This window comes from Felis catus, chromosome B4, assembly GCF_018350175.1.
Source record: "Felis catus isolate Fca126 chromosome B4, F.catus_Fca126_mat1.0, whole genome shotgun sequence".
Taxonomy (NCBI): Eukaryota; Metazoa; Chordata; class Mammalia; order Carnivora; family Felidae; genus Felis; species Felis catus.
Genome location: NC_058374.1, coordinates 79,779,345 through 79,803,793, shown reverse-complemented (window position 1 = coordinate 79,803,793; position 24,449 = coordinate 79,779,345). Strand labels below are relative to the sequence as shown.

General features: G+C 40.8%; 1 protein-coding gene across 7 annotated transcripts in view; it reads left to right on the top strand.

Annotated features, from left to right (window-relative positions):
• Positions 1–24,449, top strand: part of LOC101088254 (cyclic AMP-dependent transcription factor ATF-7) — a 90,663-nt gene that overhangs the window by 46,133 nt on the left and 20,081 nt on the right. For 5 of the 7 annotated variants that reach the window (XM_006933754.4, XM_045061861.1, XM_045061860.1 and 2 more), the window contains 5 exons: positions 12,777–12,873; positions 17,161–17,279; positions 20,368–20,505; positions 22,801–22,958; positions 23,991–24,090. In XM_006933754.4, the coding sequence (XP_006933816.2) occupies positions 12,777–12,873; positions 17,161–17,279; positions 20,368–20,505; positions 22,801–22,958; positions 23,991–24,090 (612 nt within the window). Of the gene's footprint in view, positions 1–12,776; positions 12,874–17,160; positions 17,280–20,367; positions 20,506–22,800; positions 22,959–23,990; positions 24,091–24,449 lie in introns of those variants that run through there. The other 2 variants (XM_045061864.1, XM_045061863.1) reach the window with 2 other exon arrangements.

Genomic DNA, 24,449 nt, shown 5'->3' with positions numbered 1-24,449 from the left:
GCTCTGTCTCTCTCTGTCCCAAAAATAAATAAACGTTGAAAAAAAAATTTAAAAAAAAAAAAGAAAAAAAAGAAAAAGACACTGTTGAAGGTAGGTTGGGGAAATGGGTTAAACAGGTGATGGGGATTAAGGAGGGCACTTGTGATGAGCACATGGTATTGTAGGGAAGTGTTGAATCACTATTGTACACCTGAAACTAATATTACGTTGTATGTTAACTAACTTGAATTTCAGTAAGAACTTTAAAAAATGCATAAATTACATACAAATAAAAAATAAATAAAATGTATCTTCAAAAAAGACACTGTCCACAGTGTAAAAATACAACCCACACAATAGGAGAAAATATTTGCAAATCATGTATCTGATAAGAGGTTAATATCCAGAATACATAGAGAATTTCTAAAACAAAACAATGACTTGATTGAATAATGGGCAAAGGACTTGAATAGACATTTTTCCTAAAAAGATATACAGATGGCTAATGAGCACATGAAAAGATGCTAAACATTACTAATCATTAGGAAAATGCAAACCAAAAGTACAGTGAAATACTACTTCACACCCATTAGGATGTCTACTTAAAACAAAAACAAAAACAAAAAAATAAGTGTTGATGAGGATGTGGAAAAATTGGAACCCTTATTCTCTCACTACTGATGAGAATATAAAATGGTATAGCCAGGGATGCCCGGGTGGCTCAGTCAGTTAAGCGTCCGACTTTGGCTCAGGTCATGATCTCATGGCTCATGGGTTCGAACGCCACGTCAGGCTCTGTGCTGACAGCTCAGAGCCTGGAGCCTGCTTTGCATTCTGTGTCTCCCTCTCTCTCTGCCCCTCCCCTGCTTATGCTCTGTCTCTCTCTGTCTCTCAAAAATAAACAAATGTAAAAAAAAAAAAAATTTTTTTTTAAAATGGTGTAGCCAATGTAGAAAACAGTATGGTGACTACTCAGAAAATTAAAAATAGAATTACCGTATGATCCAGGAATTCTGCTTCTGGGTATGTCCCCAAAAGAATTGAACGCAGGGTCTTGAAGAGATATTTGTACACCCGTATTTGTAGCAGCATTGTTCACAACAGCTAAAATGTGGAAGCAACCCAAGTACCCATCCTTGATTGATGAATAGATAAACAAAATGTGGTATATACATAAATGGGATATTATTCAACCTTAGACAGGAAGGAAATTCTGCAGTATGCTACAACATGGATGAACCTGGAAGACATGCTAAGTGAAATAAGTCACAAAAGACAAATACTCCACTTATACAGTCAGAATCATAAAGACAGAAAGTATCATGGTGGTTAACAGGGGTGGGGGGAAGAGGCAATGGGAAGTTATTGTTGAGTAAGTTTAGAGTTTGGTTTTACAAGATGAAAAGAGTTATAGGGATGGATGGTAGTGATGGTCACACAACAGTGTAAATGTAATATCACTGACTATACACTTATAAATGGTTATGATGGTAACTTTCATGTGTATTTTATAAATAAAAATTTTAAATTTTAAATTTAAAAAATTAAAAGAAGAAAGAGATTTGTGCTTACTAGTTTACTGTGATACTAGGGAATCCCATGGAAAAAGAAGTTGAGAGGATTAGAACATTGGCTAAATCTATTGAAACCTGAAGATTATATTTCTCAACCACATTGAGCAACAGGCAGAATTTAAAAACAAAATACCTAACCTTTCCCAACTTAAACTGGTAAATTATATTTACTACCCTCTGTCCTATACTGTTCAGTCCCTGTTGGAGATGGCCTATATGACCTTGAGAGCTCAGTTTCTATTTTGTTGTGATATATTGGGTACCTGCAACTTACTTGACACAAGACATCACCTATGGGGTCATGGTATTTCACATTGTCATAAACGAAAGGAAGGAACAAGGAACCAAAATTAAAGTGAGTGATCAGGCTGAGTGTTTAAAAAATCTACTACTTATGGATGCCTGGGTGGGTTAGTCAGTTAAGTGTCTGACTCTTGGTTTCATCTCAAGTGGTAATCTCACAGTTCGTGGATTTCAGCCCCTCATCAGGCTCCATGCTGACAGCACGGAGCCTGCTTGGGATTCTCTTTCTCCCTCTCTCTCTCTGTCCTTCCCCTCCTTGCACACACACACACTCTCTCAAAATAAATAAATAACTTAAAAAAAAAAAGAATTAAAAAAAAAGACTTCTGCTACTTAGAGGAATAGTTGTATTATCATTAATCCAAATAATGTAGAATAAGCATTGATATTAATCCCAGATCTTAACAATGAAGATCCAGAAATTCAATGTCAATTGTAGTTTTAATATTCTTCCCCCTCCCAAGTGATTTGTTGACTAGACTGTAATATTCCTTTTCTTCTTGTCAGATACTCCACACTTTATAAAAGGAGAAATCCAGATTTCAACAGTGCTTGACTCCTGGGGGATACTGATATTGTTCCCTATAAAATTCAAGTAATTGGGATCCTAAAACAAACAAACAAACAAAACTGCCTAAAAGGTTGTGGTTAAAATTACTACTAGTGGTTTGGGGAGTGAAGAAAGAAAAGGATGCTGTTTCTGAATTGACGTTTTTTGCATAGAGCATTTTAGTTGGTAGTAAAATGAAGTTCAGCAATGGACTGTGTTACTTAAAGAAACTGAATTGACCCATAAGGCATGGTACCAGGGTCCTTTCATACAACAGCAGTATAATTCAAGCATGCTGAAATTACCATAGATGCCTTTCTGTAATAAAGGGAATTTGGTGTCTAACAAAATAGTGGAGAGGATACATGAATTTTTACTTATTTGAGCAGTGACGTATACTTTGGAAATGGAGATGGAAAGGCATCAGAACATTCTGAAAGTGTTTCCCTGTTAAAGTCTTAGGACCCAAAGGTAATAAAGTTTTTGAACAATTATTCTCCTACCACTCAGGTCATGACCTCACGGTTCATGAGTTTGAGCCCCGTATCAGTCTCTGTGCTGACAGCTCAGGGCCTGGAGCCTGCTTCGGATTCTGTGTCTCCTTCTCTCTCTGCTCCTCTCCTGCTCACACTCTGTCTCTCTCTCAAAAATAAACCAAGATTAAAAAAAAAAATTTTTTTTTAAACAAAAAAATAAAACTTGACCCAACCACTCAAACATAAATTTACTGAGCCCCTACTGTATGCTCACCACTGGGCCAAGCCCCTAGATGGGGCAGCTGGGAGGGTAAAGAATAAGTGTAGGATACATTTTTAACTCTTCAGTGGTTTACAGTGTACATTAAAAGGATAAAACTATGAGACCATATAGACCAAAATTCTAAATTATGTGGTACAAACTGTTGAAGTACCATACACATTTAGGAAAGATAGATTACTAAAGAATCATTAGAGAAGTTTTCAAAAAATTTCAAAAAATTTTCAGCCGGGCCTAGGAAAAAATGGTAGGATTTGAATAAACAGAGGGAAGAGAGGAAGACATGGCTGAGAATAGGCAAATTGTATGGGGACATAAAACTAAAAACAAGTAGACTTTGCAGATCAGTAGAGAGAGTGACCTGGATAGAAAGCATCCGTGGAAGAGGGAAAAAATCAAGTCGTAAAAATTCAACAGGACCAGAAAACTAATGCTTTTTATGTTCCTGTAAAATCTCCTTTGAGAATGATTTCGACCCCCTTCTCAGAATCAAGAACTTCTTTTCAGTGATTTAATCCCCTTTGTTGCCATTTTGACTTTTTCTTTTTGTCTTAATTTTTGCAGTTGTATTTGTTTCATATCCTAAGCTCCTCCCATTAGAAAATTTTGGTCCTGGGGCGCCTGGGTGGCTCAGATGGTTAGGTGTCCAACTTCAGCCCAGGTCATGATCTTGTGGTTCACAGGTTCAAGCCCTGCTTCCAGCTCTGTGCTAACAACTCGGAGCCTGGAGCCTGCTTCAGATTCTGTCTCCGTCTCTCTCTGCCCCTTGCTGGCTTGTTCTCTCTCTCTCTCTCTCTCTCAAATAAAAATAAGCATTAAAAAAAAATATATATTCTTGGTCCTGAATGGACCCAGCCTCTAGTTCCATTGGAAAGGTTGGGTATTTAAGATACCAACTCCTTTTGGATATAGGTGATGAAAATTTTGCCACCATTGTACACATGGACCAGAGTTTGTAAGTTGGGGATGCTTTGTAGCACTTTAGTGATATATGCTAATTGGCACTTATTCAGCAAATATTAAGTACCTACTGTGTGCAGATACTGTTGTAGGTGCTTGGGATGTTTCCACATACAAACAAATGAATAGGGTCCTTGCTCTTGAGCACTAGATGGCTTCATTGTGAAACTAACTATCAAATAATGTCTCTGCTCTTAAAAACTCTTTATATGGTGGACTAATTTAGTCAGTGGACAGAATCTTCTCTTTAAGATACTCAAATAGCCTTCTCCAAACAGAAAATTCCTCAATCTATGGGCAAAGGAATTTACCCTGGGTACAATTTGGTGTGTTTTCCCCCCCCACCACCACCTTTAGTTTGTCCTCCTGCATTCCCCTGACAACATTTTCTCTTGGAGTATTTTGGGAAAAAGTTTCCTGTTCTTACTGTTCCTCTATAAATTACCTTGCTCACACATACTGCCTATGAGCTGCCACTGCTGTGGTTGTATTTATTTGTTAAACAATTCTGTTCTTTGAAATGATTCATTTAAGAGCCATGAAGCATTCAAAGCAGGATGTGTGACTCACTTAGTAAATAGCATCCTGAAGTAGAGAACAGGAGCCTAAGATTGACTAAGGTACAAATGAAAGTTATGTTGGCTTTGAGGTGTGTATATTTAGTCCTTTCCCTTCTTCTCCCATTCCCTGCTTTCCCAAACACAAACCATCTCTTGCGTTGGGAATAGAAGCGCTGCAGTGACGGTGAGAAGCATTATTAAGACTGTTGCAGGGGCGCCTGGGTGGCTCAGTTGGTTGAGCGTCCGACTTCAGCTCAGGTCATGATCTCGCAGTTCATGAGTTCGAGCCCCATGTCAGGCTCTGTGCTGACAGCTCGGAGCCTGGAGCCTGCTTCGGATTCTGTGTCTCCCTCTCTCTCTGCCCCTTCCCTGCTCATGTTCTGTCTCTCTCTGTCTCAAAAATGAATAAACGTTTAAAAAAATTTTTTTTTAAATAAAGACTGTTGGGGCGCCTGGGTGGCTCAGTCGGTTGAGAGTCCTACTTCGGCTCAGGTCATGATCTCACAGTCTGTGAGTTCGAGCCCCGCATCGGGCTCTGTGCTGACAGCTCAGAGCCTGGAGCCTGTTTCAGATTCTGTGTCTCCCTCTTTCTCTGACCCTCCCCCGTTCATGCTCTGTCTCTCCCTGTCTCAAAAATAAATAAACGTTAAAAAAAAAAATGTAAATAAAGACTTGCGGATCTCCTAGTTTCTCCTTTCAGAATATGTGATCAATTGAAGAGATTAAATAATGCTCATAAAAAGGTTGGTTATTCTTTCTACTCTGTGTAGCACTGATATCACTGTATTTTAGAGCTTGCCCCCCATAGTTATTAAGCTTTCTATGGCTTTTTCATGCTATTTTCTTTCATCAAAATATGTCCATGTGTAGATACTGTAAAAAAAGAAAGTTATTCTGTCCATGCAGCGCTGCCAAACCCAGAAACTTTGGAGAAGGAGATAGATTTGGTTTCAGCATAAATGAATTTCCAGACTATCACAAATATAAACTCAGTTCCTTGCATTGTTTCCTGATAGTTTAGCATTCAGGGCTCATTTCCTAATAACTAAAGAGTTCTCATTTGTCTCCTTCCCCCAGTCTACTCTTCTAAAACAAGGAAAGGGACTTGTATTAATCATAGGTCAGGGCATAAGAGCATTTTTAAATGTGAGACAAATCTACATGGAAACTGGAGCTGTGGTGGCCAAAAACAACATTTCAGGAATGAATTTGGCTAGGGTTTGAGTGCATATTGCACAGAAATTTCATTGGTCACAATACTTTACCCAGGATTAGGTTGAAACTATTACATTTCTAATGCCTGTATGCTTGTGCCTGGCTCAGAGTCAATAGGCAAAAATTTTGCTCTAGTTTGGCTTGAGCTCTCCTTCACCCTGAGCCTTCTCTTCAGTTCTGTTTAGTGCTGTTATTTCGGAAAGTTTTTGAGAGACTAGTTTTAACTAGATTAAGAAAAGCACTCTCTCTAAACACTGACTTGTTTAGAGTTATTCTGCAAAGAAAAACTAATTTATACTACAATACCTGTCTACCTGGAGAGTAAAATGTAGAGAACTAGCTTGAGTACATGCTGTATGCCAGGTACTATATACGGTTTTATGTGATCATTTCATTTAAAAGCTTAAGAAAAGAGGGATATGAAGAAGACCTTCGGGGTGCCTGAAATGTTTCATGTCTTCATGTAGGTTGTAATCACAGTGGGCATTTATTCGTATAAAAATTCATTGAGCTATATGTACACTTAATATTTGTGGTTTTTTGTACATGATCTATACCAATTTAAAAAATTTAAAACCTTTTTTTTTAATGTTTATTTTTGAGAGAGAGAGGGACAGAGCACGAGTGGGGGAGGGGCAGAGAGAGAGGGACACACAGAATCCGAAAGAGGCTCCAGGCTCTGAGTTGTCAGCACAGAGCCCAGCAGGGGACTCGAACTCAACAAACTGTGAGATCTTGACCTGAACTGAAGTCGGACACTTATAACCGACTGAGCCACCCAGCCGTCCCTAAAAAACTTAAAATCTTAAGACTTCATTCATTGAAATGTATTTCTTTTTTTAATTTTTAAATGTTTATTTATTTTTGAGAGAGAGTGTGAGCGGGCGAGGGGCAGAGAGAGAGGGAGACACAAAATCTGAAACAGGCTCCAGGCTCCAAGCTGTCAGCACAGAGCCCAGTGTGGAGCTTGAACTCTGGAACGGCAAGATCATGACTTAGACCAAAGTCAGACACTTAACCAACTGAGCCACCCAGGTGCCCCCATTGAGATGTATTTCTGATTTACAGTACCCACCATCCATGTTTGTTCTTCAGGCCATTCCGCACTCTTTACTCTTTACTCTGTTCATTTGCTCAGTTTGCTGGTAGGTAGGATACCAGATTCTACTATCACAGAAGGATAGGAGAAGCTCAAACTTCTAGAAACAGAAAGCATTTTTTACCAAAGATCGCCTATAGAAAATTGTTAATAAGAAACTATACTGTCTCTGCCCATTTCACAACTGATAACCAGTTTTCAGATCAATTTCCTCATACCCCTTACATTCTATTTTATGTTTCTTAACATTTCTTAAACTAAGAAAATCTCCATTGGGGAGTAAAAACCAAAAGTAGCCAAAATTGTTTTGATTTTCTTCTTCTGTATTACCTCTTTGTAACTAACAAAACAATGCGTGAGAGAGAATTCCATTTAATTTGTTCTTCTCCCAATTATAGTGCCTTCTGTCTCTGTCTTCCTAATTTCCCTATCCTAAGTATTTGCAGATCTGTAGTACATCAGCCATTTTATAAAATGAGGTTGGGAGTTTTCTGCCTGTGTTTTTTCCCTTCCAAGTTTTAGATCCAAAAACATGTGTTGGCAGTCTGGCAAGGGAAACTAAAAAACAGCCTTTTTTTTTCCCCCTTGTTTCTTTCTCTCCTTCCCTGTTACCGTGTAGCAGAATTTCTTAACAAAGACATAGTTGATATTTTGGGTCAGATAATTCTTTGTTTTAGAGCCTTGGCTTGTGCATTTCAGCGTATTTATCAGCATCCCATGGCTCTACCCTGTAGAGGCCAGTGGCATCCCTCTGGTTGTGATCAGCAGAAATGTCTCCACACATTGCTAAAATGTCCCTTGGGAGTCAGAGTTATCCCTGCTTGAGAACCACTGCCATATAGTATAAACTATATTTAGAGAAAATGGGTTCAGGGGGAAAGACTCAAGACTGGCACATGAGTAAAATTCCCATTGGATCTTTGAGGATGTTATCTAGGTCAGAGCTGACCAAATGAAATATAATGCAAACCACATATGTAATTTAAAATTTTCTAGTAGCCACATTAAAAAGTAAAAGTAAATAAGTAAAATTAGTTTTAATAATACATTTAACCCAGTATATCCAAAATCTTATCATTTCAACATGTAATCAACATGAAATTAATGAGATATTTTACATTCTTTTTTTGTACTAAGTCATTGAAATTCAGTGTGTGTTTTGACTTACAGTACATCTAGCCACATTTAAAGTGCTCAATAGCCTCCTGCGGCTAATGGCTACCATATTGAATAGGGCAGAGCTAAATCATCTTGTTCTCTAGATAGGGTGCACATTACCACGTAATACTTCTCCTCACCTATTTATGCCAAGAAACTGCCCTGATTCATTTACTTGAGCAAATTAGATGGTAAACCGTAAGTTACTATACAAATCCTCTCCCAAGGCATGTAAACTGCCTTTTTGATCCAGTATGACTTGCATTCTTCAGTCTCCATTTTGAATGATAATCAGCCCTCTGCTGTCTTGAAGATGGTTGATATCTACATATTCCTTGAACATTATCATTATTTACCCTACAACCAGAGTGACTGTTCCCTCAGTGGTTCTTTGCCAAATCCTTAGTCATAGGTAAGACCAAAGAACAAAGGAAGACCCATTAAGGGTATTAACAAATGGGAGAGTTAGATTTTTAAATGGGCAATAATTCAAAAAGGAAATCCTTTTGGGAGCTCCTCTGCTCATTTTAATTCAATAGAATAATAAGGTCAAAATTTTTATCACTTAATGATTTTAGATATTTTGAGAAATTGCTTTCAGAGGGATGGGTTTGCTAAGCTTGCATTTCAAGACTGATCTAGGTAATTCTTAAGGATTAACTTTAAATTTTTTTTTTTTAAGATTTTATTTTTATGTAATCTCTACACCCAGTGTGGGGCTCAAACCTATAACCCTGAGATCAAGAGTTGCACTATCCACCAACTAACTAAGCCAGCCAAGCGCCCCCTTAAGGGTTAACTTTTATAAATGTAAGAGAATAAAAGGAACAATGAACATAATAGCCAAATTGACATTCACTTTGATAAAAAGCTTTAGCATACTTTTATCCTCCCATTCCTACTCTAGCCATATAAAAATTGTATTAAAGGGGCGCCTGCGTAACTCAGTCGGTTAAGCTTCTGACTCTTGATCTCGGCTCAGATCTTGATCTCAGGGTCGTGAGTTCAAGCCCCATGTTGGGCTCCACACTGGGGCATGAAGCCTACTTTAAAAATAAATTGTATTACAAATTACAGGGAGAGCCCAGGCCAGTGCCCTGCTTCCTAAAATTCAGCCCATTTGCCTCCTCCTCTGAAGTGCATTACCTGATTTAGTCAGGGACTTTTTTTTTTTTTTAGAGATTCTAAATTTGGGGGGTGTCATGATCCCCATTGACAATTTGGTGAAGGCTGTGAACCCCTTCTCAGAATATTGTTTTTAAATTAGTAAAGTAAAATATATAGGATTATAAAGGAAACCAGTTATTTTGAAATAATAGTTCTCAAAATTATTCTTAAAATATTTAATAATGGAATACATTATTAGATAACAAGTTCCAGTGTGGGTCTCGTGACTACCATAGTTTCAAATAGTGATGAGTATAAAGGATATTTTGATATATGTGGTAAGAAAATATGTGTGATTTCTATTATGAGTTAGGAATGTTAAATTTCAGGGTTTAGTGAGAATAAAGATACAGCTTTTTTCCTATCAGGGTTCATAGTTATCAAACCTTCTGAGCTGCTGATGGGTGGGAAATCCCTTCAGCCATCTTCAGTTCTTTTCAGATCCCAGCTTTTGATTTGGAAAAAATAAATAGCTCAGTAGCTCAAGGGGGAACATGGTAGCATAGCATGGAAGGGGAAGGGGGCGTGCAACAGAGAGGAGCAAGGGCTAGAGGACAATAAGACAAGTCAGGACTGTGGAGCACAATTCTAACAGAAGGGGAGTTGCCTTTTAAAATACTAAGTGATCCTGACCAGCACAAAACCTGATTGAGTTTTAAAATCTTTTGGGGCACCTGGGTGGCTCAGTCGGTTAAGCGTCTGACTTCAGCCCAGGTCACGATCTCGCGGTCCGTGAGTTCGAGCCCCGCGTCCGGCTCTGGGCTGATGGCTCAGAGCCTGGAGCCTGCTTCCGATTCTGTGTCTCCCTCTGTCTCTGCCCCTCCCCCATTCATGCTTTGTCTCTCTCTGTCTCAAAAATAAATAAAACGTTAAAAAAAAATTTTTTTTTTTAAATAAAAAAAATAAAATCTTTCTCTCAGCTCAGTTTTGAGCAGGCTTGACTTCTGATAGTAGAAAAGGACTTTGCTTGGGGCGCCTGGGTGGCTCAGTTGGTTGAGCGTCTGACTTCAGCCCAGGTCACGATCTCGCGGTCCGTGAGTTCGAGCCCCACATCTGGCTCTGTGCTGACAGCTCAGAGCCTGGAGTCTGCTTTGGATTCTGTGTCTCCCTCTCTCTCTCTGCCTGTCTGCTCACGCTCTGTCTCTGTCTCTCTCTCTCTGTCAAAAATAAATAAACATTAAATTTTTTTTAAAAAAAAGGACTTTGCTTGAAAATCATTCTAGATTCTAGAACATTGTGCAAAAATTTTCAGGCTACGTCTATGAAATTTCCATGAAGAACTTATTATAAACATCTTTTTGAAAGATTGTTAGAACATTACAATGTTATGAAATTCTATACCTTTGCCTAATCCACTACTCTTCCCTAAAATGATGGTTTTTGGAGTGCCTGAGTGGCTCAGTCGGTTAAGTGTCTGCCTCTTGGCTTTGGCTCAAATCACGATCTTATAGTTAATGAGTTCGAGCCCTGCATGCAGCTCTGCGCTAACAGTGTGAATGAAGCCTTCTTGGGATTCTCTGTCTCTCTCTCTCTCTCTTTCTTTCTGCCCCTCCCCTACTCATGCTCTGTCTTTCCCCCTCTCTCTCTGCCCCCTCAGTCTCTCAAAATAAATAAATAAACATTTAAAAATAAATAAGTAAAATGATGGGTTTTGTTCATTGTAGACCAGGTCCTGCTCACTTCCTTTTACCCAATAGCTGGGAAACCCAGAACCTCAACAGTGACTTATTTAACCTACAAATATCATACACCTGGTTAAAGACTATTCTCTCCTTTCTTCACCCCAACCTCACCGTTTTTTTCCTTAGGGAGAAATCTGTTAAGGACACAATTGATGCCTAGGGTTAACCAACAACAGAGAAAACTAAGTTGTTGGCTAAATTCTCCCACGCTTTATTCACTTTTCTCCTGGATCCTTCTGAAACCACTCAGGCAGTCTTTTGAAGGTTTACATTTTGGTTCTTTATACTTTTAAGTGAAAATTCACTTTTCCCTTCAGGCCTGTAGGCCCAGCCTGGAAGGATTTTACGCCAGAAGCTAGCTTTAGTTGTGATAGGGCTCAGAGAAAATTTGGGGGAAGATACTTTCAGGTAAAATAAAGGAACTTAAATCGAAGTTCAGGGTCACTTTATTAACTGGATAGGACCTGGGATGGATGAAGCTAACTCCTATCTGGTTCGCAGTCAAGAAGCGCTGTGGAAAAAGAGCTAAAAGTGTTCGGTGGGAAGTGTGTATGTATCTAACAAGGAAAGTAAAAAGAGGGGACTAACCAGTCATTATTTTTAGAAACAAAAAGACAAATAGAACCGTGTTTCAGAGCCTGGCTGGTGAGGGAGCTGTGGGAAACCACAGCATCCAAGCTGTTACTGTGTTGCAGGCATGTTTTAATGAAGGAACCCGGCCAGCCAGCCTCAAAGGGAATTTTGAGGGTATCATTCTTTTGAATTACTGCTGTTCATCTGTTCTCTTCACCTCCCCCGCTCTAAAGAAGGGGTGGAAGCATAAATTATTGTCCAGTAACCCTGTCTTACATGTCATAAAATGAGGCAGACCTAGCCTCACCTTTTCATTGTCCTTTCACCCAAACCCCTAAATAAAGAAAGTCGCTATACCATCTCCTTTCTTTCCCCTTCCCTCGTCCTGCCGACAGGCTTCTCCCCACCCCAACAAAAATTTTTTTGCTTGCATCTTTATTCTGTCATTATATAGCCAGCAGCATTGCACTGGCCCCTTTATGGCTGACGGAGCCCAGGCGGGCTGCCCGACGAGGGGAGACAGCATTTGGCCGATGGGGCTGGTGTGTGCCATTACTGCTGGCCATTGGGCCCCTGTCCTCTACAGCCCCATCCTGGCTCATTAAAACCCTGAGCCAAATAGCTGGGCAGGCGCCTGCTGCAGCACTGTGGGGGCCAGGAAGTTAAATGGTTCTCCTAATCCTGCATAATTTATCTCCCTGTTAGCCCCCTCATAAATAGTCCAATTCAGCCCCACCATGGAGAGCTTCACTCTGAATTTCCTATTTTTGTGATGACCAACGAGTGTCCAGCTTTGCCCTTCTTCTCTCTTTATTATTATTATTTAAAATTATTTTCCCCTTGTTCGCTAAGAGCCTTGCCTAAATGTTTTTTTCATTTGGAGCCTCCTGCCTGGACCCCACTTCACCAGCAATCTGTCCACTTCTCGCGTTTTGGACCTGATATTACAGAGCAGTTGGTGCCGCGGTCTTCCTCTTCTCCTCTCCTCCCAGCTTTCTAGTGCCCCTTTTTCTCCTTCCCCGTATTCTCCTTTCGTCCAGCTCCTCTCCTTTTCCATCACTTCCAGTTCTTTCTCCTTTCCATTCCCTCTCCAGTCCCCCTGTCCAGGGACCATCCTTGTGCAGGATGTTTAGTAGGACATTGTAAAAGGGCACCGAAGCGCTTATTTTTTTTCACATCTCTGTTTCTGTTTCGTTTCAGAGATTTACAAACGAGGACCACCTGGCAGTTCATAAACACAAGCATGAGATGACATTGAAATTTGGCCCAGCCCGAACTGACTCAGTCATCATTGCAGGTATTTGCTGCCCCAGAAGCCACGTGCCTTGGTATCACCAGACAGTTAAGATTAATACCAGGGACCAGATGTACTGGGAGCTATACTCCCCTTTTCCCATTAAGAGCCCTGATGTGATCTGCATTTAATCAGGAAAAAGGAACACTAAAAGCTCCCAAGTTTCTATTGTGCCCTCCATTCTGTTTTTAATACAAGATTGCGTTCTGCGGTTTTTGAGGGTAGGTGTGTTGAGGTTTAGTCTTGGCTTTTTTCAGTCTATTCCCTCCTTGCCTTCTTTTTATTAAGACTTTGGAAGATTTACAGACAAAAGACGCCTTTGACATTTCTCCATACCCACAGCGAAGGGGTGAACAAAAGAAAGCAAGAAAGCCGACCTAGCCTGGCTGCTTCTCTTCCACTGGGTGTCAGTTTCCCCCAAGCAGGCTGATTGTCAGTTCGTAAATTCAACTTGCCTCATGAACCCAGACGGTGTTGAGGGCACGTTTCCAAAGCTCAGACAAGACATTTAGTCAATGGGACTCTTCTAAGCCAATTTGGGTGACCTGGAACCTCTCACTGATTGTTTTAGATACTGGCTTGCTTACATATGCCATTCTCAAGGGAGTATCCCTAGCAACTACTCTCAAATCATGGGCAGTTCTGTTGTGCCATTTTCACCTAGACAGACATACAAACCAAAATGGGCCTTTTCTTTTGATACTATGAGGGGTTCTGGTTTAACCTGGGTTAAGCAAGTTTATCTCAGTATTTAACCAATAAGGGATTTTGTTGGTGGTTATTACATAAGTTAATAACTCAGATAAGGCACAATTTCTCTATTACTAGCCAAAATGCAACCTAAAATACAGTGAAAGAAAGAGAGAACCTCCTTCTCTATACTTCTATGTGTGAACAAAGGAACTTGCCATTACATATCTCCTATTCCTTATTAATTCAGCAAATATTTATTGAATAGCTACTTTGTCCACCAGCTACTTTGCTAGGAGCTTATAGATTGTAATTCCTGGAAAAGGACATGAGTGGGGACATTGTCATTGATGATCCTTAAGAAAGCCTGGAGGAAGGGGTGCCTGGGTGGCTCAGATGGTTGATCATCCGACTCTTGATTTTGGCCCAGGTCATGATCTCACAGTTCATGGGATCGAGCCGCTCCTCGGGCTCTGTGCTGACAGTGTGGGGCCTGCTTGAGATTCTTTCTCTCCCTCTCTGTCTGCCCCTCCCACATACATGCAGGCACACAGTCTCTCAAAATAAACTTTAAAAAAATTAATAAATAAAAAAATGTGCCCTAATCTTCCTATTTTTTTAATGCTTATTTATTTATTTTTTTAAGTGTTTATTTTTGAGTGCTACAGAGACAGAAGGTGAACCATAGAGGGCAGAGAAAGAGGGAGACACAGAATCTGAAGCAAACTACAGGGTCTGAGCTGTTAGCACAGAGCCTGATGTGGGGCTCAAACCCACAAACTGTGAGATCATGACCTGAACTGAAGTCAGGTGCTTTACCAACTGAGCCACCCAGGTGCCCCAATGTTTATTTTTGATAGAGAGAGCGAGAGTAGGGGAGGGGCAGAGAGGGAGGGAGACACAGAATCCAAAGCAAGCTCCAGGCTCTGAGCTGTCAGCACAGAGCCTGAGGATGGGTGGGGCTCGAATCCAAGACCTAGGAGATCATCACCTGAGCCGAAGTCAGACGCTTAACCCCCTGAGCCACCCAGGCGCCCACCCCTCCTATTTTACTTTAAGGCTGTTTATATTTGGATTTTCAGGCTTTCTGTAACCTAGCCTGATGGTACCTACCTACCCACCTTTGGTTTTTGTTTGTTTTTAAAAGATGTGATTTGCTTTGCTTTGCTTTGATTTTTTTAAACTAATGCTAATGGCCATCTGCCATTTCTTTTTTTTTTTTATGTTTATTTATTTATTTTGAGAGAGTGAGAGCAAATGGGGGAGAGGCAGAGAGAGGAGGAGAGAGACAATCCCAAGCACACTCCATACTGTTAGCACTGAGCCCGACACAGGGCTTAAACCCACAAACGGTGACATCATGACCTGAGCTGAAATCAAGTCAGACACTCAACTGACTGAGCCACCCAGGCGCCACTTAAAGATTTTATTTTTAAGTAATCTCTACACCCAGTGTGGAGCTCAAACTCACAATCTCAAAATCAACAGTTGCACACTCCACCAACTGAGCCAACCAGGCACCCATACCTACTCAACCTTGTATATAACTTATATACCTAACTTGATTATCTTTTTTTAATTATCATTTTATTTTAAGTAGGCTCCACACCCAGCATAGGGCTTGAAATCACAACCCTGAGATTAAGAGTCATGTGCTCTACCAACTGAGCCATCCAGGCTCCCCCTGACTTGATTATCTTTACCCTGGACGTACCTTTTCCTCCTCATCTATACATGGTGCCCATACCCTTCCTCTCTATGCCTTCACCTGGCTGACTCCTCTTACCCTCCACATCTTCTTTCTCTTGGTGAAAGCCATTCTTTAAGGGCCAGCTCAAATCCTGCTTCTTGAAACCTCTTAACTATTCTGTCATTTATTTGTCATTCTTTAATTACTACAATAATTTTATTCTCTACTGCACGTGGCACCTAGTTTTTTATATACTATGATGCTATCTATGTATATTTATTTCCTCAACTAGAAAACATCCTCTTTGTTCTCTAGGGCAAGAGCCATGTCTTATATTTGGGCAGAACTCCTATACTCCTTTCCCTCTCCTCCCCCAAATTTACCCAAAAGTGTATGCATGTACCATCAAGACACATAGAAAGTATTCAGTAAACACTTGTTGATTTCTTTAGAGTCGTCAGAGCAGGCAAAGTGTTTTCTTATACGTTTTCAGGCTATTTGCTTGTTTGTTCAGGAATGGGAGAAGTTTGTATGAGTCTCAGGTCAGAGAACCAAAAGGCCCTCTTCTGCCATCACTGTGCCCTTAGCTGCCTCATCCTGTTTCACTTGAGTTGTGATTTTTTTGTGTGTGCCCTTACTGAAGTACTCTTGAGCATAAAAGATGATATTACCTCCACTCACCCGGGGATGGAGGGAAAGTGGCTTCATCATTGGCCAACCAAAGCTGCCAGAGAACCTTTTAAAACTATTTTGGGAGGTAGTGGTAACTTTTCCAAACACTCTGATTCAGAAGAGGTTTTGTTTAAATTGAAAAAAAAAAAAAAATTACGCTCTTTCCATGGAAAATCCCAGTGGACTATTTCCAATCGATCATGCTAGGAGTGATTTTAATCCCTGGTCTCACTCCTTAAAACGTCATTTAATCATTGTTCTATATCTATCATTCAGTTTAGTGGTTTGGGGTATAAAATGAATCCCCGAGGTGACTAGCATGTCAAAGAAAACCATCATAATAGAACTTTAGATTAGGGAACAAGATTCAGGTGACCTGAGAGAGAAAAATCAGAAAAGCAGAATGGGGAGAGAGAAGCACAAATCTAAAATTCAGGTTGCTTGAAAAGTTCCCATGGGTTACGGATCTCGCCTTCCTCTTCCCAAGGGCAGAGGCACTGTTGAAAGATTTGTGCAGCCCCTGAGAGGATATTTTGGCTGGCAAATCTAAATCCAAATATCCTGGTTTCCGGAATTTGCTCTGGGCTCAGGTCTCTTTGAAATGAGCTCTATTGTTTGCAGTTTCCTCTCCTAGCTCATGATCTTGCTGTCTTTGTTCAGCAGCCCCTAGATTTGCCCGCAATACCTTCAGAAGGTAGCAGACCCTTAGCTCAGTGACCACTGAAAGACAAGACACCGTATCTTTCTTGGTGGCTTTAGCAAGCAAACTCCACCATCTGACCCTCAGTTTCTTCTCCTTCTCATCAGATTTTAACGCTCATCTGCTTGTACCTCCTCACTTCGGACATAGCAGGGAGTAACTTTAAAGAGAAAATGTCGCTTAACTGTCCTTGATTTTCAGATCTGGAGGTACCACAAACTCCACCTGGGTGGGTGGTTTGGTTTTGTTTTGGGGGTGAGGGAGGTGAAACTAGCCTCTGGGAGTAAGGGGGTTAAGTGGACAGTCACACAACAAAACATTGTTCTGTCTTCCCTCTGCTGGCCTTGAGGCGGCACAGCACAGACACCCCCTCTGGTGGCCTAGCACTGGCCTTCACCTGCTCAAGCTCCATAAAACAACACAGAGACTCTCTCCAAACAGGAGAATAAAAATGTGTTCCCTATATACTCTCAAGTTTTAATTTCAGGTCAAAACTAAAATGAAGTCTCCTGTTTTGTTTTGTTTTTCATGTCTACAGATCAAACTCCTACTCCGACTAGATTCCTGAAGAATTGTGAGGAGGTGGGGCTCTTCAATGAATTAGCTAGCTCCTTTGAACATGAATTCAAGAAAGCTGCAGATGAGGATGAAAAAAAGGCAAGAGGCGGGACATTTGCTGAAAAACTGGCAGTGTTCAGATGGAGGCTGTTTTCATTGTGTCCTGGGATAATTTGCTTAACCGGTTAAAGCACAAAATAATGGGCTTCCTTCTTTAGAACCAGATAGTACCCACTGATCCTAGTCAGCCTTCCATGACTTTAGGGGGCCCAGATGATGGGTCCTCACAAGTCTGTCTTTACCAGAAATTAGTCTTCTTTCCTGTTCAGTGCAGCATCAGTCCAGTAATCTATTTTTAAAGAATTATTTCTCTTTTGAATATGTTGAAGATGTTAAAAGATTATAAATTACTCAGATCCTATGAGATGACATTTTTTGGGGTCAAATCTCTTGCTCTTCTTACCTGAACTGTTTCAGTCAGCCAATCAACAAGCATTTATTGAATTTGGACACTTCTTTGTTTCAATGTATGTAGCTCTTACCTTCAGGTAGCTTTCTAGTAATATTCAAGACCATGAACTTAAGGATGTTATGTCACGTTAGGAACCTACAAAGAAACTAAGGAAGTTGTGCTTAGAAAAGAGAAGATCTAATGTGAACCAAATTGTAGTCTTCGAATATGTGAAGAGCTTTCATGCAAAAGAGGGGTTTAACTTCTCTGTGGCCCAGAGATAGGAATAGGACCAGCAGGTGGAAGCTATCACAAAGTATGTTCAACTATATGGAGGCTGCTTAGTATAGATACTGTAGAGAGGATTAGAATGTTGGAATCCCTTCGTATTCTGAGCTCTTTCCTTTTAAGAAGAAGAGAGCAGGTAAACCAAGAGAGCTGTGCTTTTTTTCACCCAGCTTAAATTGTTTATAAGAATCATCACTGGAGGTTTTTCCAAGTTCCATAGCTTCCCATGAGCACCTTTTCCTGCTCTCTCTCTCAAACGGAAAGAAAGGAGGGAGATCCAATAGCATATATTTGTAGTTCTGCTTTCAAATGGCTAGACTAGCCGTAGTCTTCTCATCATGATTTTTCTTCCGAAACTCCAGTCTGTCATCTCTCAGTTGCTTCGACCTATGTGGTATAATTTTATTTTATGGCTTCCCTACTTCATCCACCCCTCCATCATTTTTCCTTCCCCCAAGACAAAGAAATCAAATTGTTTTTTCCAGGATATGAGGGATTTAAGATCAAACTCATTATAGGCAAATTCAAGAAAATTAACCTCTCTTTAAAAGCTTGAAGTTTTTTCCACTTCCATTTTAACTCAGTTGACACTTCTGAAAGACCATTCGTACCTGGTCAGGCCTTTACTTGTTGGGCATCTCCATATTTCTTTCTGCCCATATGGGGGTGGTCCTTACCGCCCCCTTGATGAGAAGAATGGACTCAGTAAAAGACTGTGTCTGGGAATGTTGAATGAGTCTAAAACTTTACTGAACCACAGCTTTTCTAGGAGATGCCTCTAAGGGATTTTAAACCTGTGGCTGTGTTTACTCAGAGGCCTCTCCTTCCCTCCACCCTCTGACTTTTCAGCGATCCCAGAATTAGTTGAATTGGGCCTGACATCTTTGCAATGTAGAAAAAAATGAGGGCAAAAATGAAAGCATCTTTGCTATTGCTCACCCCCATCAGATTGGAGAGAAAGAACCATCACCACTTTCTCTAACGTAGTAGACACCAGATTATCTTCAGTGTGCTCAACTACCAAGAAAATTTCTAGGGATTAAGGTAGCAGGGGAAGAGTCAGAAACAAGCTCCTCTTTCACCGAGAAGCCTAAGTTATGGAAAGAATAGAACAAAGGATCTACTTTGTCATGAAACTGAACTGCAGTGCCAGCCCTCCTGTCGTGGTGCAGTGTTGGGCTGTCATCTCAGATGGTTTATGGGTCCTGCAAAGCCATTTACAGCTTCACAGTTCTGTGAAGTGATTCACCATGGCCAGAAAAGTACTCTCTTTCCTTTTTGGTTTTCTCTAGTCCTGCTTCTAGGACCAAGTTCTAATTTCTTTCACTGAGCAAGTGACCAGTCTTTCCTTTCTTTTATTACCCCAAAATGCTTATCTTTCTAACTTCTAGCCTCTACTACCAGATTTTGGGATGAGATCACATCACCATCACTCATGGGAAATTCCCCAGAAAAGATCTTCCCTATCATGTTTGCAGTACTTAAAAAAAAATTTTTTTTTAATGCTTATTTATTTTTGAGAGAGACAGAGTGCAAGCAGGGGAGGGGCAGAGAGAGAGGGAGACACAGAATCCAAAGCAGGCTCCACACTCTGAACTGTCAGCACAGAGCCCAATGTGGGGCTCGAACTCGTGAGCAGTGAGATCATGACCTGAGCTGGAGTTCGATGTTTCACCGACTGGGCCACCCAGGCGCCCCTCATGTTTGCAGTACTTTAATAGCTAATTTGTTTGCTTTTGATACTTGGATAATCTAGTCCTTGTGGTTGGCATAAAAAGTGCTCACAGTTGTCCAGTGGCCAACAGAGCTGCTTGGAAATAGGCAAGCACTCGATTCAGGAAATCATTTTACTTTTCCTGAAAAATAATATAACTATGGTATTTGCATGGATTTAAGTGTCAGCTTTCCCCCTGCCTTTCAGGGTCTTTATAAGCGTTATAAGTTTGTTTGTTTGTTTTTACCTTTCAGAAACTATAAGTATTCACCCATTGTGAAACAGGTATTATTTCCATTTTACAGTTCGAAAAACAGGTTCTGAGAAGTTAAAATGATCTGCCCAGAGTTGTACATAAAACCTAGATTCCATATTTTCTTTGACTTGCAGTTCAGTTCTTTGACCAAAAGCTAAACTTAGAAGTATATTTCCTCAGAGCACCTGGCCAGCTCAGTCCGTGGGACATGCAACTCTTGATCTCAGGGTCATGAGTTCAAGTCCTGTGTTGGGTGTGGAGTCTACTTAAAAAAAATAATAGGGGCACCTGGCCTCTCTCTGCCCCTCTCTCTCTGCCCCTCCTTCGCTTGCACTCAGTCTCTATCTCTCTCAAAAATAAACAAACAATATTAATAATAATAATAAAGTATATTTCTTCATTTTTTAACTGGAAAGATTTAGAGTCAGCCTGAAGGGAATCATTGGGTTGAACTCTGCTCATTTCTCTCTTTTAACAGGCTGCTGCTGGGCCCCTTGACATGTCTTTGCCTTCCACACCAGACATCAAAATCAAAGAAGAAGAGCCAGTGGAGGTAGACTCGTCCCCAGCTGATAGCCCTGCTTCCAGTCCCTGTTCCCCGCCACTCAAGGAAAAGGTAAATTTGCTACCAAGAATTATCCCAAATGTTAGTTGGTGGGTAGATTTTATTCATTAGTTGTATAAATAATGGGTGATACAGGATTGATTATATTTACATAAATCTTCATTGTTTAGAAGATTTATATAAATGACACCTATTCTCGGACCAAGCAGTTCCACTTCTGAGTCTTTATGGAAGTGAAATTAGTGTGTATGTCCACTGTATAGCAGTATTTCAGAATGTTCAGGGGCTCCTGGGTGGCTCAGCTGGTTAAGCGGCTGACTTCAGCTCAGCTAATGATCTCATTGTTCATGAGTTCGAGCCCCGCGTCGGGCTCTGTGCTGACAGCTCAGAGCCTGGAGCCTGCTTTGGATTCTATGTCTCCCTCTCTCTCTGTCCCTCCCCTGCTCATGCTCTGTCTCTGTCTCAAAAATAAATAAATAAACAAACATTAAAAAAGAATGTTCACAACAGTTGTACTATAATAATTAAAAAACGGAAGTGGTTCAAATGTCCATCAACAAGAGAATGAATAAATAAACAAATTGTGGTATATTTCTAAATACCACACGGCACTAAAAAAGAACAAACTCATGAACTAATGATATAAACAGCCATGCGGGTGAATCCCACAAATGTTATACTGAACAACAGCACCAAAATTCAGACACAGAAGTATACACATGACTCCATTTACATCAGGTTCAAGAAGAGGCAAAAACTATTTGATGATGATAGAACTCAAAATAATGTTTAGCTCTTGTGAGGAAAGGTTTGGATCGGGAAGGGACACGGGAGAACCATCTGGGGTGCTGGAAATGGACTCCGTCTTGATTTTACATATATAAAGTCACTTAGTTGTGTCCTTTAGATTAATACACTTTATATATGTTGTACTTCAGTTAAGTAGAAAAGAAAAAGTGTAATTCATAAATTGGACATTAAATGATTTAGGAAAAAGTCTTCTTAGAAGGAAGTCTTCTAGTGGCACAAGGAGAAAATCTACTAGGATTCTGAGTATTATTTTTTTAAAGGGAACTTTTTATGAGGTAATATTTTTTATAAATTTACTGAAATAACACACATACAGAAGTGCGTAAATTGTAAGTATACAGCTCACTGAATTTTCACGAAGTTTATAGCCCGTGTAACCAGCACCTAGATACTCTCAAAACCTCAGAACCCGCCCCCCCCATGCCTCTTTCCAGTCTCCACTATTCTGCTAGTGGTTTTAATTTTAATGTCCAATGTGGTTAGAGCATCTGTATCTCATTTTACCTCCCTCCAAATTTGGTTTGATAACTTCTCCAAACTACTCCCTCCCTAAACATTACAACTCTCCCTCCTCCCTCCCCTTTTCATTAGCAACCAGGTCCTAGAAGTTGTCTGGAGACACTTGAGGGCCAGTGTGGCCACTAGCAACTAAGACCCTAACCAGGTTAACAGTGGGAAGTAGTTTGTTTTATTACAACAAGACCATTATGCAAACTCCTGTGCCCCCCCCCTTTTTTTTTTAGTTTTATTTATTTAGTTTTAAGCAATCTCTACACCAAACGTGGAGCTCAAACTCACACCCTGAGATTAAGAGTCTCATGCTTTTCCGACTGAGCCATCCAGGCACTCCACCCCCATTCCGCCACCATAGCCCTTTTTTAAAGGGCTCTCTAGGAAATATTGGTTGCCTTATCGCCAGTCTTACACCCTGTCTGTTCTCATTAGAGATCAGAGGACTCTCAGGCATCAAATTTGGAATGAGAGTGGAGCACCTGGGGGGCTCAGTCACTTAATGCATTGGGACTTCAGCTCAGGTCATGATCTCACAGTTTGTGAGTTTGAGCCCTGGCATTGGGCTCTCTGCTGTCAGCATGCAGCCCGCTTCGGATCCTCTGTCCCCTCTCTCTCTGCCCCTCCCCTGATTGTGCTGTTTCTCTCAAAAATACATAAACAGTAAAAAAAAAAAAAATTTTTTTTTGAAATGGGAATATAGAGACTGTGAGAAATTTTTACAGTCCCTGGAACTTATATGGCACTCCAGTGCTTCTGCAAAGATTCCAGGTGATTTTCCAGCTGTCCTCTCATTCGCATAGCTATCATCTCTGAAAGGGAGATAGCCAAAAGGTCTTAACTCAGCATTCCTATTGCATGGGTGAGTGAGGTATAGGTCCATGATCATGATAGAGTCAGGGCATGATTTACATGAGCTGCCACAGTGCTCTTTCCAGTAGACTTGTTCCACATTTTACCAGCTACCTGTTTGCCTATAAGCAGCCCTTTATAGCATTTTGTGATCTGTTGGTCTCTTCTCCCCAGGAGGTGGCCCCAAAGCCTGTTGTGATCTCTACCCCCACACCTACCATCGTGCGCCCTGGCTCCCTGCCTCTCCATTTGGGCTATGATCCACTTCACCCAACCCTTCCCTCCCCAACTTCTGTCATCACACAGGCTCCACCATCCAACAGGCAACTGGGGTAAGTAAAGAGAGCAGGGAGAAACAGTGAAGCCTGAATCTTTTTGTACTTGATGAAAAACAGGACTGTTTTTGAATACTCAAGGAAAACAAGTCAGTGAGATTGTCTCTCAGAATAAAATTTCCCACCATAAACAGAAATCTTTACCTTGTTAGTACACAAGCAAGTATTTATTTGGAAATAATGCTTCCTTAATTTGGAGGTTTAAGACTTCTTTGATCTAAAAGAAGAATCTTTAAGAGTTTAGGAAGTTCATCAAAATGGTGGAGGCCACACAGGGAAGTATATTTTAATTCTTGGCCTCAATCTGCACAAGTTTGGGGGAGCATTACTGAATGACGGACTGAAACCCATTTAGTCATCTTTTTTTGAGTCTGGTGTCCCCCTCAGTCCCAGTTAGGGTTCTTGGTCTTTGCTACCCCTAATTTTGTTTGTCTGTTTGTCTTCAATCCTGGCATGGTCTATATAGATTTCCTAATGAAATGACTTGAGCTCCTGTCCCTAGGTACCCAGGGGTTAAGAGGTTGCTGTCAGGATTTAGCCTCTTAAAGCTTATTCCTTGGACCTACTAGGAAAAATACAAAGTGACATCTTTTGGAGGCAGGGTAGAGCAATACGTACAAAAAAAAACAAGAGAAATTAAGTCATGTTTGGCTATCATATGACAGAATTCAGCTTTGCAAAATGACAGCTTTGGTCCAAGTCCTGCCTAAGGCAAGACAGAATTTATACATGCCGGTGGTGGGGATGTTTGTGTAATTGTTCTAAAATCTTTATAGGATTAGCTTCCCACCCATTTGAATTCAGTGGTGCTTGCTTAATTTGCAAAGTGTAAAGATCTTACCATTTCTCTCCATCTATAAGGTAAGTACTCCCTACTTTTTCCACTTTTCTGAGGGTGTCAGGATTTTATAACGTTGCCCTATAGCTTCCCTAACTAGAGAAGACTGGGAAATCTGCTGTAATTCTAGGAGGAAGATCCCTAGGCAAAAGGGTCTGTATTGTGAGCATTTTACTTCATGTCTCTTCTAGATCTCCCACTGGCTCCCTCCCTCTCGTCATGCATCTTGCTAATGGACAGACCATGCCTGTGCTGCCAGGGCCTCCGGTACAGATGCCTTCTGTCATATCGGTGAGCTCTATAGTTGGGGCAGCCAACCCTACGCACACACTAATCCCTCCCTTCCACCTGAATGCTCATAAACACACGTGAGCCCCAGGGAAACGTGGGCTCTGGTCTGTATTAGCTGAGCATGGCAGCCTGCCCAAACTCTTCACTAACCTCTGCCAATCCAGCACTGTGGAACACTAGACAAAGCCTCATCTGGACAATTGGCTCCTGGTCTAGGAATTGGTCTTGCCAGCCCGCTGATTGGTTGATTTTACTTGGCACTTGGTGCCTCCCAAATTGCCCACCACTTTCCTCAAGATACAGCCCCAGTTTTTCCTATAGAAATTGTCATAGCACTGAAGGATTAGATTTCCTACCCT